The sequence below is a fragment of the Puma concolor genome, chromosome C1 (genome assembly GCF_028749965.1).
Source record: "Puma concolor isolate L17-30 chromosome C1, mPumCon1.1.hap2, whole genome shotgun sequence".
In the NCBI taxonomy this organism is placed as follows: Eukaryota; Metazoa; Chordata; class Mammalia; order Carnivora; family Felidae; genus Puma; species Puma concolor.
Genome location: NC_141674.1, coordinates 133,083,351 through 133,103,696, shown reverse-complemented (window position 1 = coordinate 133,103,696; position 20,346 = coordinate 133,083,351). Strand labels below are relative to the sequence as shown.

The following is a 20,346-nucleotide window of genomic DNA, read 5'->3' as shown; positions in this document are numbered from 1 at the left end:
AGACGATCCCATTGACATAAAATTGTTCAGAGCTATCTCTTAGATGGACAAAGCTTTTAAAGTGCTTTATAAAAATTTTCAATTAAAGGCACATTAAAATGGAAATCTAGCCTTAATTACTCACCTGTTTATACAACCTTTATTGTAGAAAGCATTATGTTCCGTCTTACTGAGAGAATGTGTTTGGGCAAATTGATTATTTTTCATAAACTTAGGTGAAAAAATCAATTATTCTTAGATTCCTACCCAGTCTTCTGGTAGCCAAGGATTGACTGTTAGTTAGCCAAATCTTTTGAATAAGTAATATGGTATGGAAAGGATGCTGGGCAACATATTTTTCGTTTAGTCAGTAGACATTGAAATTGGATAACTGACTTAGCATCTAAATTTTTAATATTTAAAATTTAAAATTAATCAAAGTAAGTTAAAAGTTCTCAGATGTTCAAATGCAGACATGTTATCTTACCATGATATAATTCCAGTGAAAATTATGAGAGAGAAAATGGTATTTCTCTTTATAATTTGTGAACATTAAATATTAATAAATATTTAGAAACACATAATCAGTGGTACACAAACTTGGTTATATACTGTCTTGTTAGACTATTTTTCTAAGAATAAAATAGCTGCATTTGAATGAAAAATAAATTTCCTCCATAGGGACAGATCACTATTTCTTCATGGAATGTAATAAACTAGTATTATATAGCCTTATATTTTCTCTCTCTGAAAGACTATAGTATATGATTGTTTACATTGTATAAACTTTTGTAGTATTTATACATGTATCTGTGAAAAAAATATATATATACACACAATAGATACTAACACACACACACACACACACACACACACACACACACCACCCCTCAGAAATACCATGAGTAATATCCAGGAATGTCATTAATGTACCATCTAAACTCTTTTAGACTTGGTGTCAGAAAATTAGTCAGCTAATTTGACCTCTCCAGATCAGAAGAGACTCTTATCAAATTACTTGTTAATAAAGCAGCTAATTTCAGGAAAGTAGACATATAATCACACTAAACAGAAAGCTACCCCTAGAAATGAATTCCTAAGGAATGCATAGGGATTTAGGGCCAAAACCTTTTTTTTTTTTTTTTTCTTATATGCTACTGTTGTTTCTTCTGATTTAATTAATAAACTTTAATTCTTTTTCACTTATATTATATATCTAGAAAAATTTTTATAATCCTCTCCTGAAATTCCTCATATAAAGTAGAACAATTGTATACTACAAACATACTTTTACCTGTTTATTCTCTAGGTTCAGAAGCACACTTTTATTTTTCCCCATGTTTAAGAGAATGAGATCATCAAAACTAAGTGCAATATCTAAAAAGGGTTGATGACTAGTTTCCTATATAGAATTAAAAATAATTGATTAGCTTCTATGTTAAATATATGAAATTTATTAACTAATAACTAACTAATTCTAACTTCCAGGAGATGGGTCAAACATTATTTGTCTCACAAGAGATGTTTAATGTAGATACTATAGATTCCTGTTGTGCATATGAAAATCCCAAGGATCAGGCACGTGTAGCCCTTTGCTCTCAGGAAACAATGAGCCAGGGATAAACTGAGATTCAAATTCAGGTTTGTCTAACCACAAAGTGTTTTTACGTGATTAATTTATGTGGCCAATTTTATGAAAAGTATATACCTACTATACATTTACAGTTTATTTAGCTCTGAGAGAGACAGAAAGGCAGAGAGAGAAGGAGATAGAGAATTCCAAGCAGGCTCTGTGCCATCAGTGCAGAGCCCAATGAGGAATTCTAATTCACCAACAAGTGAGAACATGACCTCAGCCAAAATCGAGAGTTAGTCACTTAACCAACTGAGCCAGCCAAGCACCCCATATAACTACTATACTTTTAGATAGAAGGAAACGAGTGTGTCTGTTCTGCCGTCATTGTAGTTTTGTCATTGATAAATGTATGCAAAACTTTTATATATATATATAAAGTTCTTGACTACATTCTACAACCCAGCATTCAGAGATTTTATATTACAAAGCACTAGTATAAAGACACAGTAATCTTGAATTAATACATGACATGTTCATTAACAACATTACTGTGTAGGTTTAGTAAGATATTTATTTATTTTTGTTATTTTTTTTCTAATGCCCATTTCTATATATTTTTATTTTTTTTAATTTTATTTTTTATTTTTTTAAATATTTACATCCAAATTAGTTAGCATATAGTGAAGCAATGATTTCAGGAGTAGATTCCTTACTGCCCCTTACCCGTTTAGCCCCCCCCCCCCACAACCCCTCCAGCAACCCTCAGTTTGTTCTCCATATTTATGGGTCTCTTCTGTTTTATCCCCCTCCCTGTTTTTATATTATTTTTTATTTCCCTTCCTTTATGTTCATCTGTTTTGTCTCTTAAAGTCCTCATATGAGTGAAGTCATATGATTTTTGTCTTTCTCTGACTAATTTCACTTACCATAATAGCCTCCAGTTCCATTCACGCAGTTGCAAATGGCAAGATTTCATTCTTTTTGATTGGCAAGTAATACTCCATTGTGTGTGTGTGTGTGTGTGTGTGTGTGTGTGTGTGTGTATCACATCTTCTTTATCCGTTTATCCATCAATGGACATTGGGGCTCTTTACATACTTTGGCTATTGTGATAGTGCTGCTAAAAGACATAAATAGACACTTCTCCAAGGAAGACATCCAGATGGCCAACCGACACATGAAAAAATGGTCAACATCACTCATCATCAGGGAAATATAAATCAAAACCACAGTGAGATACCACCTTACACCTGTCAGAATGGCTAACATTAACAACTCAGGCAACAACAGATATTGGTGAGGAGGCAGAGAAAGAGGATCTCTTTTGCATTGTTGGTGGCAATGCAAGCTGGTGCAGCCACTCTGAAAAACAGTATGGAGGTTCCTCAAAACTAAAAATAGAACTACCCTACAACCCAGCAATTGCACTACTAGGCATTTATCCAAGGGATACAGGTATGCTGTTTTGAAGGGACACATGCACCCCCATGTTTATATATTTTTTTCCTAATGTTTGTTTATTTTTGAGAGAGGTGGAGAGAGAGAGAGAGACTGCAAGCGGGAGAAGGCAGAGAGACAGTCAGACACAGAATCTGAAACAGGCTCCAGGCTCTTAGCTGTGCACACAGAGCCAGATATGGGGCTCAAACTCACAAACTGTGAGATCATGACCTGAGCCAAAAGCAGACAACTAACCGACTCAGCCACCCAGGTGCCCTAAGATTTATATTTAGTGGTAGGGTCATCATCACAAATTGTGACTTTCCAAAATTTCCATTTTGGAAATAATCACTACCAAAAAATAACCCAGAAGGCTAATTAAGGCCTTAATGCAGTTAACATACGTGTGTGCATGCACACACATGCATGCATCCCACACACAAAGTAACATCAAAGCAAGTCAAATTTTCAATGAGCATATAACTCTAAAGAGAGAAAGGAAACATTTTATCCTTTCCTCTGATTGATTGACATTATTCAAAGTTGACTCCTCTGAAATTATCCTAGATGAAATCAGTATCTGGACTTAGGATCCAACTTTACTGTTTTTTTTTCCAACTTTTAGGATGAATGTGAAGTCTAATTTCTCTTCCAAACTGTAAGTCAGACTGTCTATCCATCCAATAGGAAAAACAAAATCTCCATTAGTTTATATATTTCATATTAGGTATAGAGACTTCTTACTTCACATATGATAAAACTTGGAGAAGTGAAGAGTCTAAGAAACATGTAGAAAAGGGGATTTCTTCCCTCCTATCCTTCTGATGAAAATTTAGATAAAATAGAACAGTAGTATTCCTTTGTGGTGACGATTTATGTATTTTGTTATTTGCTAGAAATAAAAGATACTTTGTTAACAAATGTTAAGTTACTAAAGTTTGTAAACACTTTTATTATTTTGAGTATAGCTGACACATTGTTACATTATTTTCAGGTGTACAACTTAGTGAGTTGAGAAGTTTATATATATTATGCTGTGTTCCCCACAAGTATAGCTGTCATCTGTCCCCTAGCATTGCTCTTGAAATATCATTGACTGTACTCCTTATGCTCTGCTTCTTATTCCCATGACTTACTCATTCCATAATTGGAGACCTGTATCTCCCTTTCCCCTTCACCCATGGTCCCAACCCCCAACCTCCTCCTATCTGACAACCATCAGTTTGTTCTCTGTATTTATAGTTCTCATTCTGCTTTTTGTTGATTCATTTTTTAAAGATTCCATTTATGAGTGGAATCATATGGTACTTGGTTTTCCCAGTCTTATTTATTTCACTTAGCATAATACCCTTTAAGTCCATTCATGTTGTTGCAAATGGCAAGATCTCATCCTTTTAATGGTTGTGTAATATTCCATTGTGTGTGTGTGTGTGTAGATCATATTTTTCTTATCCACTTTTCTGTTGATGGACATTTAGGTTGATTCCATTCTTGGCTATTATAAATAATGCTGTAATAAACATGGGAGCATATATCCTTTCAAGTAATTAAGCACTAATATTTTAATATAAGCTTGTGAAATGTTTTCATATATCATCTACATCTTTATTACTGTTCTTTGAGAATTGTAATATGCCTTTAAATAATCCACCTTGAAATGCAATGTATGTAGACAGAGTATATGCGTACTTACCTGCAAATGAGAAAAGCCCCTTTATCTTCTTAAAATGAACTTAGATATAACAACATACAGGTACCTTGTATCTGCACACCCAAATGATTGTTTCTGTCATATTGCTAACTAAAATTCATTCATTCACTCATCCACTAAAATTAATTAATTAATTAATTAATTAATTCATTCATTCATTCATCAACTAACTAATATTTATCAAACACTCGTCTATTCGAGACTCTATAGGGGGTAGAGTAATTCCACTTCTCTTAACTAACATATTAGGTTTGGGGGGAAAGACAAAGATTTTGGCCCAGACAGACCACTATCTTGATCTTATTTTTAAAAGATACTCCTCATTTGTTTTCCTTCATTATTTGATTTTTTCAAAAGTAATTTAATCTAGGATTTCATTATGTTGTTTTCACTGTGTTATTTCTCTGTCTTTTATTGATTTAATTTTATTTTGTCATATGTAAAAGAGTGAAGAGTATAAGAGCATAAATTTTAGATTAAAAATCCTTGTTTTCAATTATTTAGAAATAATTATAATAAATAATCCTTATTCTACTTTAATTGTTTTTTAATAAGGACAATTTATTTCTAGACATTAGAAAAGTCATTTAAACCCTATCTCTTCAGTAGTCACATTTGCATATGAGATAAGCCTACCTTAAAAGATTATTATAAAAATTGAATTAAATATATGGTATAAGTAACAAACAAATAAATAAATAAGGTAACTATCCTTGACATCGATGCACTGTGAATTTTCAAAATGGTAGCTATCGATTGTTAATAGGCACTCATTCATTAATATTGGTATATAATTTTTTTAATGTTTATTTATTTTTGAGAGAGAGAAAGACAGCATGAGCAGGGGAGGGGAAGAGAGAGAGGGAGACACAGAATCTGAAACAGGCTCCAGGATCTGAGCTGTCAGCACAAGCCTGACATGGGGCTCAAACCCACAAACCACAAGACCGTGACCTAAGCCAAAGTCGGATGTTTAACCAACTGAGCCACCGAGGCAGCCCTGTGTATAAAAATTTTAATGCTGTTTGTCATTAAATCATATTTTTAAGAGAATATTTTTACATGAAAAGTTTTGCAACCTGCTAGAAATTCAATAAAAACTGCCACTGAGCTGTATCTGAAATATGTTGAAGTAAACTGAAGAATATATATGATTTAGGCAATTCTCATGAGAGATATGAAATTATTCAAATTAATTTAGATTTTGGATTTCTATTATGACAAGAGAAATATCACTTCCTCTTTTTTAATGTATAGAATTCATTGAAAGGAATATATTTAAAAGTTCAAGTAATGATAATTTATTTTTAAATACTTACATTTCATATTGAATAAGAATTGTAAGCACGAATCATGCTATTGAAAAAATAATAATGTGATATTTAGCATATATTTTCTTTCATTTTAAGATTTTATTTATTTTTGAGACAGAGACAGAGCATGAATGGGGGAGGGTCAGAGAGAGAGGGAGACACAGAATCAGAAGCAGGCTCCAGGCTCTGAGCTGTCAGCACAGAGCCCGACGTGGGGCTCGAACTCACGGACCGTGAGATCATGACCTGAGCCGAAGTCGAACGCTTAACCGACCGAGCCACCCTGGCCCCCCATAGCATATATTTTCAATATGAAAATGTGACATGATATACTGCTTTCAGTACTTCCTTTTTACTGTTTTAAATTCTTCATGTATTTCTCAAAATATTTTGATTAAATCAACATTTCAATAATCTGAATGTTACTAAAGTAATGAATATACAGTTTGACTGTACATAATATTCATAAAATATTGAGAACACCTATTTCCCTATGAAGTATTACATTTTTAGTCTATGGTTATGGAAGAAGCATGGCTGTATCTGAACACTACTTAAAAAAATTGCTACATCTCTTGGTACCTGGGTGCCTCAGTCCATTAAGCAACCACTTCTTGATTTTGGCTCAGGTCATGATCTCAAGGTCATGAGATGAAGCCCTGCTTCGGTCTGTGTGCTAAATGTGGAGTCTGCTTGGGATTCTCTCCTCCCCCCCCCCCGCCCCTGCCCACCCTCCATAAAATAAATAAATAAACTTTAAAAGAAAAATTTCTACATCTCCTGTTGGAAAAAGTTTGAACTAAGCTTCATTATCCTCTGAGTTCAGAAATTGATACTAAAACCTGAATTATTAGTTTCCATAGCTTTCAAGTATATTTTTACCTTTAATAAACATGCAAAATTTAATTTACTTCTCAGAATAATGAAAAGAAAGGAATATATAAGTCAGATTGTTTTTTGCAATCTGTAGACACACAAAATAATCTATGAGAATGAGTTAAATATTTATTGTATATAGCACCATTTTGAGGTTTTTTTTTGTTTTTAAAGTCATTCCTTAATATTCGCTATATAGCACACCTAACCCAGTACAATAGTCTCATCTGTCACACCAGTCACATTTTTTGGCACTGTGCTTCAACTGCCAATACAACTTTAATGATTACATAATTTTAGTGTCGTCATTCTAAGTAATTAAAAACTATTTTTTAGTGTTTGAGTTAGAGTTTCTGATATAATCAAATGTTACTTATTGATACCTTGAAAACTGCAACATAATGTAAAATAGCCTGGACATTTCCTTTGCCAATTAGATTGCTAGTGTTATAGACTTCTTTGTAACATTATGTAGGTATATATAGAAGTAAATATGCTTTATTTCTTGCCTTTCCATCTTCTAGGAATAAATGTCATCAAAATGATGATTACCCAGATTTTATATAATCTCCAACCCTTTCAAAATTTTATGTCAGGTTTATCTTAGTTTCCGAGGGTGTCTCCAGATGTTTATGGATAATACCTTTGTGAATCTCCCCTGCTTTATTGATATCTATTGCTTACCTTATCAGTGCTTCTGCTGGTTAGGTCTACGGGGATGGTCCACTGGGACAACACTTCTACCCTTGTGCGTTATACATTCTACTGGCACTACAAGACCATTCATTTTTAAAGTTTCATAGATAAAACCTGTGTTTCTTGGACTCATCAATGCACTAACATGTCAATGTGCTCCTTGAACAAGAGGGAAGTATATTCCACTCCTTTCCCTTGTGCTCATTTGCTTTCTGTTCACTTAATATCCAAAGTCACATTCTAAGTGTTAATGATCCAATTTAGAAAGAAATCAGAATTGAATATACCAGGCCTAATCTGCTATCCTGGACAGACATCATTCTGTCCTGTAACCTTGCTGTCTCCTGGTACTTATCTGCACACATACCTCTATATCTTCTAACCAACATGCAAATTCCTTCTATCTCCCAGTGTGTCATATATTTTTAAATGTTTCTGAATTTTACTTAGTGTTCAGAAGATATCCTGACTACATTAATGAATATGTAATATACATATGCTTGTATATGTGTACATTCTTATGCCTACATACATATCTTAGAAAGAATGTGAACCTTAACCTGGCTAATTTTGGATGGAATCACAGTTCTCTGACACATTTACTTCTCTCCTCTTGCAGGTGACAATATGTGCCGAGTAAATAATGGGGGCTGTAGTACACTGTGCTTAGCCATTCCAGGAGGCCGAGTATGTGCATGTGCCGACAATCAACTTTTAGATGAAAATGGGACAACTTGCATATGTAAGTTTTCTTTGTGTTTTTGTATTTGTTACACTTATTGTTTGTCCATATATTTTTGAAGAACAGAAGCATATGAAACCAAGGGGGGAAAAATCAAACTTGGAAAGAGAAATTCAGATAATCACTTCGGTATAATTCTTTTTATACTACAAATAATTAACTGAATTAATTTAATTTAAAAAGATGACCAGTGATGAAGTTTTCCAGAGTATTTGTCACTGCTGCATAATAGTTTAGTAAAATATATATGCCACAGAAGACAGTATTTCATAAAATAGGGAACCTCACTGTTAGGAGCTATAAAAATGTGTAGTTGTTATATAGATGATAGTTGATGCACATTGTAAGACCTTCAACTAAATAATAAGGTTGATTATCTATCTTTGTTGTGAAGTCAAAAGAATCAGACAAAAGAAGAGACTTAGGGAAATTCTAGACTTTGTCACAATAGTGAATTAGTTGGATTAATTGACCTGGATTAAAGGCACTTTATTAACTTTTACTGACCGTCCTCAGTTTGTTGCATCTTGTTATTCTCATGTGGCCCTTTTGAAATTTGTTCTGTCTATACATATCAAGTCCCTTGCCACAATAATAGGAGCAATGATATGTATGCATTGAATACTATATAAATGCTTCTGGAATGGTTTGAATTTGTTGCATGTTACTCATGATTCTCCAGAAAAACAGAACCAATAGCATGTATGTGTATAGAAAGAGATTTGTTATGAGGAATTGGCTCATGCGAGTATGGAGGCTGACAACTCCCCATATTTGCAGTCAGCAAGTTAGAAACTGAGGAGCACCAATGGCGTAGTTCCAGTCCAAATGCTGGTTAGGCTGAAGACCCATGAAGAGCAGCCAGTGTTTTATTTGGAGTCTTAAGCCAGGGGAAAACAAAACAAAACAATATCCCAGTTCAAGGCAGTCAGGCAGGAAGAATCCCTCTTATGTGCAAGAAGGTAGGCCTTGTCATTCAATTCAGGCCTTCAACTGACTGGATGAGAACCACTCACATCTGAGAGGGTGATCTGCTTAATATAGTCTATAGATTCCAATGTTAATCTCATGTAAAACACTCTGACACACACACCCAGAATGATATTTGACCAAATGTCTGGGCCCTTTATAGCCTACTCAACTTGACACATAAAATTAACTGTCACATATTGTTAAAGAATACACAAATAAATGGATTTTTCCATCAGTGATAATGATTGTCTCTGGGGAGGCAGGAGAAGTAAGTATAACGAAGAAGACTTCAACTTAACTGAAATATTTGATTTCTTCTGAAGAAGAAATAATGTGAATAAAGGATTTTTTAAAGTTTTTATTTATTGATTTTGAGAGAGAGAGAGACAGTGCAGGCATGAGTGGGGGGAGGCAGAGAGAGAGAGGGAGACAGAATCCCAAGCAGACTCCAGTCTGTCAGTGCTGAGCCCTATGCGGGGCTTGATATCACAAACTGTGAGATCATGACCTGAGCTGAGATCAAGAGTCAGATGCTCAACTGACTGAGCCACCCAGGTGCCGCAAGGATTTTTTAAATGATTTAATATGTGGTAATACTTGAGAAATATATAGAAAGAATTTAAATGAAAAATCTACCCGTAATGCTACAATCCAGCAATAAACTACTAAAACATTTTGATGTTGTTCCTTTTAATTATATATCCCTGGAGGTTATTATTTTTTACTAGTACTAATGATAATCATAGGCAAAATTTATTGAATTCTTGTATAGATTTCATGATTCTCATTAGCTGTTAATAATAGTATAAGGAAGATACTTTTACTTCTTCACTTTATTATTCAGAATGAAGACTTGAGAGTTAATAACTTTTCAAAATTCACATAATTAGCAATCAGGACATTTGGAATTTAGCCCCTAAATTATTTTATTTTGGAGACCAAATTCTTAATTATGTTGCAGTGTTACAAATTTTAGATCATACCTTGGTATAATTTATCTTGTGTTTTATTTTTACTTAATTGGAGCGTAAGTGTCTTATCATGTGACTACATCTTCTTTGTAAACATGACTTTTAAACCATTTATCCTCATTTTTCTACTTGATGTTTGATGTTACTTCTGATCTATTTTTACACACCATTTGTGCGTTTCCTTACTGTTTATGATCCCTTCTATATTTTAGCACATAGTCCATGGTCAATTTGTTGCATCTTCTTTACATCTTTTTAAGCATTTGGAATAATAACACCAGCTTTAAATTCTATTACTTTTGAATTTTAACCATTTGAGATGAGGACTTTGGCTTTCTTTGTATTATTCTCTTTGTCTTCTAAATTTCATTCCTTATTATAATTTAGGATTTCTGACAAAAATATTATTTTGAATCATTAATCATTGTCTTTATATAACAGGTTTTGACATATATAGCTAGTTTGTTGATCAATTTTATAATGTTTTCTTTTTGACCTGAATCAGTGTTTCACTAGTTGTATTGCTCAGTATTCAAACTTTAGCTCCTCATTGTTTAATTATTAATTTTCACTGAAGTGTAGGATAAAGTATTAAAGTTGCTTCTTTAGAATAAAAGAGTACATGGGGCGCCTGGGTGGCGCAGTCGGTTAGGCGTCCGACTTCAGCCAGGTCACGATCTCGCGGTCCGTGAGTTCGAGCCCCGCGTCAGGCTCTGGGCTGATGGCTCAGAGCCTGGAGCCTGTTTCCGATTCTGTGTCTCCCTCTCTCTCTGCCCCTCCCCCGTTCATGCTCTGTCTCTCTCTGTCCCAAAAATAAATAAACGTTGAAAAAAAAAAAAAAATTTAGAATAAAAGAGTACAAAATTGTATACTGTGGAGTTCTTTTGTTTTCTAAATAAGTCTCTTTTGCATTTATATGTGATTAACAATTCTTCTGAATATTAATTCTTGGCCAGACAAAAATTTTCTTCAAACTTCTAGAAATACTATTTAATTTAATTTAATAAATACTATTTAATTTATTCTGGGATAATATACTTGAGAGCACAATTATGAATTTTACTTCTCTGGGAAAGCTTTTTTCATTACTAGTGAGATTTTTAAATTGCCTGTAAGACAATTCCTGTAGGACATAATTATTTGAAGTATACTTTCTTTGAGTAATCAGGTGGTTTTCCTTCCTTTGTTCTGTGGTGGTAATATTTTGTAATTCCTATTTTGTTGTTGTTTATTTATCATCAGAAAAGAAGAGATCTATCGAGACCCCTAGTTTGTCAACAGACAAGAATTAAGCATTGCTTTGAACAGCGTAAAGTCTGTCTAGTTGTCCACTAGCCTAAATCATAACTTAGGTATTGAGAGAATAGGTATAGTTTATATGCAGATTTCTAATTCAGTTTTTAGTGTCTACCACACGTTCATCTAAAATTATTTTTCTGGTATAAAATGAGATATTTTGTTATGCCCTCTGAATAAATCTGACACTTTGAATGGTGAACACACACACACACACACACACACACACACACACACACACACACAACACAGAGTTATGTGTGGACATCCACCAAGTCTCATCCTGACCTTGGTCTATCCCCAGACTTCCTCCTAAGGATGGAAGGTAACAGTGCAAGTATCTCCTTTTTTGGTAAGCACAGACCTCACAGTCAGTATTGAGGGAGCAAAGGGTTTGTTTAAAGATAGACAGCCTTGGAGCGCATGGGTGGCTCAGTCTGTTAAGCCTCAGACTCATGATTTCAACTCAAGTCATGATCTCATGGTTTGTGAGATGAAGCCCTACATTGGGCTCTGCACTCACAGTGTGGAGCCTGCTTGGGTTGTCTCTCTCCCTCCTTCTCTCTCTACCCATCCCCACTCTCAAAATAAATAAATAAACATGAAAAAAAAAAAACAGGTTTATTCCATTTTTAGTGATATGAATTAGAGAAACTTTTGGCTGAATATTTAAATCCAGTCCTATTGGTCTTGTAATAAAGTCAAAATTCCCTTAGGATGGTGTCAGTCAAGTTATCGAGGGACTGAGTTTTTAGGGATCTTGTGAGTTTTTATCCTTCATCTTAATTTTCATACTGGAGTGAAACAGAAGGTCTATACATCAGATACTGATATCTTGATGACTTTTTAAGCTTGAAATGTTCTAATTAATTATTTAATTTTAGTTGTGTGAATCATAATTATCTGGGTCATTGACTTCCAAATTATTTTCCTATTTCCTTCACTCTATGCCCCACTAAAAACTTAGGGATTCCTTATGAGGTGGCATATCTATACCTATATCGATATTGAAGTAGAAAAAATACTAGCCATTGGAAATCTCTGTGTAAGTAAAAATTGGGGGAATTTGGCTTGTAAGGAAAGACTGTACACGGAGTTGGTCATGCAGTTATGTTAGGAAATTTGTTTTTATGACCAGACACATGTAATTATACATTTGGTGAAAGATAGAAATGTTTCTGTATTCTTGGTGTCTTTCTAATCTCTACAATACACTGATGATATAACTTCAATACAATATAAAGATATAAGAAAGAAGATTATATTATCTATACTTGTTAGACTAAACAATGTTAAATCAACAAAACCATGTGAGATGTTCTTTGACAATTTGTTGTTGCATTTGACTGTTTAAAACTCTACTGTATCTCTAATATGTCATGCAACTTGCCTAGGTTTCTTTCCAATGTAATGGGAAAAAATAGGATAGACCATAAAATTACTCATTTCTTACACAGAACTCAAAGTGTGTTTATATAAATTATTCCATTTCTCATATTTAATGGCAAAGGTTTTCAAAGGTTTCTTTCCAATGTAATGGGAAAAAATAGGATAGACCATAAAATTAGTCATTTCTTACACAGAACTCAAAGTGTGTTTATATAAATTATTCCATTTCTCATATTTAATGGCAAAGGTTTTTTTTTTTTTTTTTTTTTTTTTTTTTTTTTTTTTTTTTTTTTTTTTTTTTTTTTCTCAACGTTTATTTATTTTTGGGACAGAGAAAGACAGAGCATGAACAGGGGAGGGGCAGAGAGAGAGGGAGACACAGAATCGGAAACAGGCTCCAGGCTCTGAGCCATCAGCCCAGAGCCCGACGCGGGGCTCGAACTCACGGACCGCGAGATCGTGACCTGGCTGAAGTCGGACGCTTAACCGACTGCGCCACCCAGGCGCCCCATGGCAAAGGTTTTTAAAGGATATGTTAACCATCTTAGTTTTCAGATAAGGAAATTCAAGCGCAAAAGAAGTACACACAGAGTTTATGGTTGCCGAGTATGGTATAAAAAAAATATGAGTGTGTGACTGACGTCTTATTAATACTGATTCCTCTGAGCTTCTCATCTAGTTCAGGCTAGATTACAGTTTTATGAATTTATCTCAGCTGGATTAAATCTGTAATCTGAGTTAACAAAATACATATTGCAACCATTGAGATATGATTGTTCTGGTTCCAGTCATCCTCATTGAATTGACATCAAATGAACAAAAACCCATTGGCAGTTGGTCAGGACAGAATTAAACACCAATGGTTGTTTCTCAGTGAATTGCAGCATAAAGCTATGCCAGAGAGGCATTCACCCAGCAGAAAAATATTGGCATGCTACATGATTGATTAAGGATGAATTCTAATTCCATGCCTGGAAGGAATCAAGAATGAGAGTAGGCTGGACTCTTTGTCCTTGTGAATCTTGTGTGGCATGGGCACATCCTCTCACAGTTAGAAATGAGGCCTGGTGTAGCATAGGAACCTGGAACTGACTGCCCCAGAGAGACATATGTAAAGCCCATTGATCAATTATCAAGTGAGGTTTTTTGTTTGTTTGTTTTAATTTATTTGATGCCTTTGTGGGGGGAAATACTACATTCAAAATTAATAAATGAGGACATGAATAATCCCAAGAAAGTAAGCTCCTGGAAAAAAAAAAAAGATAGTCACTATTTTTTTTCAACAGGATATTTTTGCCTAGACTAATAAGACAGTAATTCTTTAAATTCTTCTTTAGTGGCCTGAAAGAAAAGACAGGATTTTCCAATGTTCTTTTCCTAAGAGAGCAACTTAAACGTATTGATCATCCAAGGGTAGCCTTGCACAATTATATGTCAGTGGTACTCTGTGACCTTCTTTACCTTGTGGAACACCAGATATATTCCTCTGTCAAAAACAGTGCTCCACTATGGCTAAGCCATTTATCTGTTCAGCTGTGACAAGCCTTATGTTCTAGGATATATGCAATCTAATGTGTAGTAAAAAGTTTAAGGCACTAAAAAGTTTAGAAGCCCCATCCAGATGAATATTTATGGCCTTCTGTGCATAGGAACTCACAGAAGATTATGTACCACTTAGGTTGGCTGCTCAGAAGACCGCTCTATCTAATGAAAGGTCATCCTGCTGTGATATAAAGGAGAAAATTCAAAACCCATGGCAGCATTATTTGCACTGCCTTCCTATATAGGCAAGCTTATATACATCAAAACCACTACAACTTGAAGTTTTCTTTTAGTTTTTTTTTTGTCTCCCTGCCTAAATAAAGGGATAGTTGGAAATTCTCTCAAAATACAAAACCAATTTGTTAAATAAATATGTTGTGATATGAGATGTATAAGGACAATAGAAATTTTATTTTTTTGTAATGGGATTCATGCTTTTATGGCTAAGTTATAATGATTTTGATATAGTTAGCAGCTAAACATTAGTTGACAGAAGAGACAGTATTACTTTATATCTATGTTACCAGACTAGGATTAAAAAGAGGATAAATGAATTTAGAAACATAGACACTTGTTCATGGGCACCATAGCTTATTAAACCAAGGTTAGGAACATATGTATCAAGTTCAATTGCTGAGCTGAGATCCAAATCTGAGATTATTCCAAATTAAAATAAAATAAACCAGTTTATTAGTAATGTTTCTCCCTTTACTTCTTCTTTTTTTTTTTTTTTAATGTTTATTTTTTTTTGGATAGAGACAGACAGAGCATGAATGGGGGAGGGTCAGTGAGAGGGAGACAAAGAATCCGAAGCAGGCTCCAGGCTCTGAGCTGTCAGCACAGAACCCGACGCGGGGCTCGAACTCACAAACTGTGAGATCATGACCTGAGCCAAAGTCGGAGTCTCAACTGACTGAGCCACTCAGGCGCCCCTCCCTTTACTTTTTTACAATCTGGACATTTACTCCTGCCATCCCATTTTTTACTGGGAAGTAATTCTAGAGTGCATATTTCCCTTTGTAGTGTATGGAAGGGTCATGTGGAGACCTTCTAATTTCAATGTTCTAACAGCAGGTATCATAGGATGTATGAAACCTGATAGTTCCTTGCTGGGAATATTGTGATTCATGTCATTTTAGCTTTGATCCTGGTTAAATTAAAGGATTATTTATGACTTTGTCAGTTTTCTGGTGAGATCATGTTGTAATATTTTTATAAGAAGTGACCCTAGCAGTAGAATTACGGATTCTCCATCAGTTTTCAAATTCATAGTGCAAAGCACAGCTCTAAAGCAAAGCTTGCATTTCTAGCACTTGTTAATATACTGAAAGCAATGTATGTGTCTGCCCAAACACACAAGTGCTGTATAGGTTCAGTTACATTAAACATCAGAAAAGAGTGACTTTCATGGAGGTTTCCTATATGTTCACTGTTTTGGTGTGGGGGACAATTTATCACTCCCTCTTTCTGTTTATCTACATATAAATCTTTTTTTCATCAATTAAATTCACTTCATCAATGATCTTGGGTGATGGTAGAAGGCTATTAGCTTTTTTAGCCACTTGAAATGAAATTGTTTTCATGAAGTATTTATACAATCCCCAGAGATAGAATTTCTCCCTATAATAAGGCTGTGACATAGGATTATCCATCTCTGCTAATTCCAGTAATTTAGGCAGCAAGTAATTTTTAACATCTCCTCAATGCCTGGTTCTATTCTAGGTTAATACCTCTATTCTGTATGTGACATTCCCTTCCTACATTCAAGGATTTCAAATGGAAACATTAGATGTATAAAAATTAATTATAAAATTACTCCTTTATAGAGGTTTTTGCAAGGTAATAGAATACTAATCTTATTTTTTCTAGATACTATTGGCTCCCTTAATGTGATGCCAAATATATTTGCTTCATCATATAATTGATTCTCACAAAAGTATGTAGATTGCCTGGTCATCAACTGGGGTGCTATGATATATGACTTTGCCACCCAATTCCACAGAGTTAGGTGAATGCTGGGAAAAAAAGCCCATGCTTTTTGAATGTCTAAATTGCCATCTTATCCAGATTATCACCTATCACATTAGATGTCTTCTTTTTGTTTTATTTTTTAAATGTTTATTTATTAGAGAGAGAAAGAGAGAGAGAAAGAGATCGTGAGTGGGGGAGTGGTAGAGAGAGGCAGAGACATAGAATCAGAAGCAAGTTCCAGGCTCTGAACTGTCAGACAGAGCCCGACACAGGTCTCGAACTCACAAGCAGTGAGATCATGACCTGAGCTGAAGTCGGATACTCAACCAACTGAACCACTCAGGCGCCCCTAAATGTTTTCTTGATAATGGACATTGTTAGCTCCAAAATAATCTGTCTTCTATCATTAAAAATCCTGCCCATACCCAACTGATAGCACTCATAACATGGTTTCTGTGTGACATAGAAACTACTGACTTGTAACTTCTGTCTACATCTGGAAGACTTGGGTTAAGACTAGAAAAAACTAATGATGTCAAATACTCAGTATGTTTTTGCTTTTTTTGTTGTTTTTTTGATATTTACTAGTATTTTAACAATTCTGAAGGGTCTGAGATTCTTACCCTAGGCAAGCTAAAATGTGAACCTGTTAAAGCTTCTTAGATTCTGTCAGAAGACCCACAACTCCTGGATCAGACACAGAGGATGTTATTAGTCATGTCACAGCAGGCAGCATCAGTTTCCTGTTCATATTCTTCTCCTTGTCCTACTCACCCCCAAATCATGTGGGGGCAATGCACAGGCAGGTCTAGGTGGAAGCTACATACACAGTGAATCTGTATTCACACTGAGGAACCTCAAGCTTGAGTCTACTAAAAAATCTTCCCAAACTCTGCCCCTAAGGAAGACATTATCTTTACAATTTTGGCCAAGAGAAAAAAATACTCTCTGCTCTAGAAGGTGGCATTATCTCTGTCTTCCAAGGCTGTGAGCTATATAAATATTCTAGAAGAAAAGTCCAGAATAAAAACTGACACAAGAAGTATAAAAATGCAGTGGAGAAATGCCTCTTGTTCAACAAATTGCAGGGCCTAAAAGAGGACTTGCAGACACTCTTTAAAATGTCAAATGTATTTGTATATATTTCATTATATCTGTTCTTACAGATATAAGCAATGCCTAACAGCTATTAGGAATGATAATGATATACAGTAATGACATTGATGTAGATCAATAACAGCAGTAAATATAACAAGATGAAATTATCCCAGGAGGTTGGCTCTATTGGTTTTCAAACAATTGTTCACAGTCTGTCATGAAAAATGAGAATAAAACTTTGGACGTTGTCATCATGTATTTTTGAAAAGTGCCAACTTTGTATTTGCAAATATCATTTAAAAATAACCATCTACCACACATATTTGAAACCATGTTTAAAACCAGTTTGGAAATTTTGCCTGTTTGCATTCATTCCATAATGATCTAAATATCACTTGAAAAACATTTGAACTCTTAACAGACTTAAAGACCTTATCTCTAAATTGATTATGTTAAAGAATATTTAGTTTAAAAATACTAATTTGGGGGAGAGCCATTTGTCCTTCCCTAGACACCTTGCTCTTCTTTAATATAATTGTAATTGTGCAGAAGCAGCTATAATTTCACCCTTGTATATGGATATCCTTGATCATTTCTTAAAACTGTCAATTGGGTTTATTTGATCAAATAACCATGTAAAAGCCAAGTTTTTTTTTTTTTTTTTTTTTTTTTAAATTTTTTTTCAACGTTTTTATTTATTTTTGGGACAGAGAGAGACAGAGCATGAACGGGGGAGGGGCAGAGAGAGAGGGAGACACAGAATCGGAAACAGGCTCCAGGCTCTGAGCCATCAGCCCTGAGCCTGACGCGGGGCTCGAACTCACGGACCGCGAGATCGTGACCTGGCTGAAGTCGGACGCTTAACCGACTGCGCCACCCAGGCGCCCCAAAAGCCAAGTTTTTTAAATTGGTGGATTTTATCAGGAAAAAAAAAAGATGGTCTCTGGGATTTTCTAGTCCTCAAGCTATCAGCCAAATTGATGTGATACATCATAGAAGTAAACTATAGAGAGACTACAGGAAATCTTAAAGCTGAACTTAAGTTTGGGAGAAAACTGATTGCATCTCAAATTAGTTTTCTTATCTGATTAGATTTTTTTAACTGAGATTGTTGACCATTAGGCTTAATCACTATAGAATAGAAATTAATCAAACCACTCTTCATTAAATGCCCAGTTCTAAGCTGAGCTTATATGGAGTCAAAGAAGAAATTATACCACCCTCAACAATCTTAGGGTCCAATTGACCAAATTTGGGACTCAAGTTAGGAAAGTTTGCATGCTATTGGTGATCGATTGTAGAGATTTTGAGAGGAGAGTTCTGTTGTAGAAAAGGCCAGACATATCCCAGTACTTCCACTTTGCTTTGGTTACTAACCCTCACAACTAGTTGCTACTCAGAGTTCAATGGGAGAACCAATGATTTGCCCTCTTTGGTTTTAAATTGTTGTCGTTTACTATTTGGAACTTGTTCTATATAGATAACAATTTACTTTTTTTTTTCTTTTTTTTTTACTTTCAAGTGACCTTACAGAAATGACATCATTAGAGAAATTGCTGCTTCAGCATTTTGTTATTGAAAAAGGATTAGAATTAAAAAGGAGATAAAATTACTCTCAGTTCCTGCATATAGTGTCTGCCTGTCTGAGAGGGGATAGAAGAAACACAGGCTTACCTTTATTTGAATTGAATATTTCATTCACTGTACTGATTAGTTTTTACACTTAAGGCCTTAAGCAAGAGTCTGAATTTAATGGGCAGTTTTTCTTTTCCAACCACAGGAAACCTCATGTCTTGTGCTTCACTGCATAACTCTCTGAAGCAGATTCTCCACAGTTAAGGTTGAAGGGTCATATTCCCTCTTCCATTCTTTGGAGCAGGGAAAATGCAAGGATTAAGGGAGTGCTGACACCAAGTGTTCTGGAAATGCCATATATGTTTTCCCAATATCCCATATTAGTGACTTGTATATAGGTTTTGTGATCATTTATCAGTTCAAATGAGTTGTCCAAAAAAAGTTTAAAGCCATCAGGTGGAAAGATTGGGTTTGTTTCTCCTAACAATAATCTAACTTTTGATAATTCAACACCTTTTTTGGTCCATGAAACATAAACCATTTACTTTAACCATTGCTACACATTCCTGTCTCTTTGTAAACTCTATTGAACCCACTCAAAGTGAACAATAACAATCATCATAATACTTTGTTTTTAAAATTTTTTAGTGTTTATTTATGTTTGGAAGAGAAAGGCTGGGCGGGGGCGGGGGGGGGGGGAGGTGATGGGGAGGGGCAGAGAGAGAGGGAGACACAAAATCCAAAGCAGGCTGCAGGCTCTAAGCAGTCAGTACAGAGCCCAACAAGGGGCCTAATCTCAAGAACAGTGACATCATGACCTGAGCCGAGATCTGACATTCAACCCTCTGAGCCACCTAGGTGTCCCTAACAATTACAATTTGTGAATAAATCACAATGAACTGAATTCCTAACACTTGATTAGAGAACATGGAGTATTCAGAGAAAATACTGCATAGAATCTGGATGTACAATGAGATAATTTTGATTAACTTAATAGTTCCATGAATACCTAACCAGACCTGAGTTTTTCTCTCACTTGCAGACCAGCAAAATAAATGTGACTACCATGGCTGTGTTATTGCCTTGTCTTTTCATTTTGATTAATTTGGGGTGCACTTATCTGTAAAATGAAGGTAGTAAAATTTTTTGCCATGCCTACCCTCTCAAGGGTCATGAAGATAATTGAGATTATGAATGAA

At 34.9% G+C, this 20,346-nt stretch overlaps 1 protein-coding gene across 4 annotated transcripts in view; it reads left to right on the top strand.

Moving 5' to 3' along the window:
* LRP1B (LDL receptor related protein 1B) overlaps nt 1–20,346 on the top strand; it is a 1,907,075-nt gene that overhangs the window by 1,162,091 nt on the left and 724,638 nt on the right. For all 4 annotated transcript variants that reach the window (XM_086718488.1, XM_025932005.2, XM_086718489.1 and 1 more), the window contains exon 15: nt 8,211–8,333. In XM_086718488.1, the coding sequence (XP_086574614.1) occupies nt 8,211–8,333 (123 nt within the window). The remainder of the gene's footprint in view (nt 1–8,210; nt 8,334–20,346) is intronic.